Genomic DNA, 1291 nt, shown 5'->3' on the forward strand with positions numbered 1-1291 from the left:
TCCCTGCAGCATCCATCCCAGCCATCCCTGTTTCTCTCCTCCTCCTCCTCCCTGCAGCATCCATCCCAGCCATCCCTGTTTCTCTCCTTTTCCCTGCAGCATCCGTCCGTACGTGAAGCGTGTTGCTGAGGGCACAGGACATCGCTCGAGGCTCATCATTCGATCTCGCACAGCGTTACCTAATGGTAAACACGTGCTGGAAACGTGTCAACCCGTCGACAGTCATCCGAGAGCATAAAAACAAGTCGTGAAGTGTAGTATATGTATGGCCTGCCTCCCTGCACGCGGGATCGGGCCTGCGTGCCTGTGTTTCTGTCTGTCTGTTGATGTAGCCGTGCTTGTATGTGTCTTCTTGTACGAATGTGATGCAATCGGCAGTATTATGTGTTACCCAGCCGACGGTCATGTGTCACGGTGTCATGTCACACGGTATGTGTAATGTCCCCAACATTACATCTGTTACTGTGTTGTAGTTATTGTGACGCGCCTGTTTCGTTCTTCTTACAACGTGCTATAGATGTTTACAGCGTTAGCCACTTACACCGTGGCACAGCGGTCGTCTTCATCAAAACCTTCAGAAGTTTAGGGCAGACGAGTCGTTTGTAAAATCTGTTACGACTTCCTAAAATGAGAATCGGATGTAACTTATGCATTGTTTGCTTACGAGCGTTCCTCCGAGTAGGACGAATAGAGGAGTAGGGGAATAGAGCCTAACAGATTCTATACCCTCTCAATAACTCGAGGAAAAGCATCGGCGCTACCTCGTAGTCATGGCAATCAAACATGGTATCGTTGTTCCAGGCTGGCCCGCGTATCTGACTGTGACGCCCCCTTGTCATGTGTTTCAGACAGCAACAGCAAGCTGCAGAGATGTGGGTTGACGCGCAGTGGCCCGCCGGACGTGCTTCCAGGCGCGCAGTCACGGCTGACGGCGGCCCAGCAGGAGGTAGCGCGGCTGAGTGTGGAGTGTGAAGCGAAGACTGGAGAGCTGGGCGTCATGAGAAGCCAGCTGACACACTCTACAGCTGCCTTCGATGCGATGAGCGTGCTCGTACGATACCTCACCGAACAGGTAAATACACACCTGATCGTACAGGTACGATACCTCACCGAACAGGTAAATACACACCTGATCGTACAGGTACGATACCTCACCAAACAGGTAAATACACACCTGATCATACAGGTACGATACCTCACCGAACAGGTAAATACACACCTGATCATACAGGTACGCTACCTCACCGAACAGGTAAATACACACCTGATCATACAGGTACGCTACCTCACC

General features: G+C 51.4%; 1 protein-coding gene across 1 annotated transcript in view; it reads left to right on the forward strand.

The window, feature by feature from the left end:
• Positions 1-404: 404 nt before the first annotated feature.
• Positions 405-1291, forward strand: part of LOC106806146 (microtubule-associated tumor suppressor candidate 2-like) — a 9877-nt gene continuing 8990 nt past the window's right edge. Inside the window, exons 1-2 of the mRNA XM_014808009.1 lie at positions 405-429; positions 849-1072. Of these exons, the coding sequence (XP_014663495.1) occupies positions 405-429; positions 849-1072 (249 nt within the window). The remainder of the gene's footprint in view (positions 430-848; positions 1073-1291) is intronic.

This window comes from Priapulus caudatus, unplaced genomic scaffold (assembly GCF_000485595.1).
Source record: "Priapulus caudatus unplaced genomic scaffold, Priapulus_caudatus-5.0.1 Scaffold144, whole genome shotgun sequence".
NCBI classification, from domain to species: Eukaryota; Metazoa; Priapulida; class Priapulimorpha; order Priapulimorphida; family Priapulidae; genus Priapulus; species Priapulus caudatus.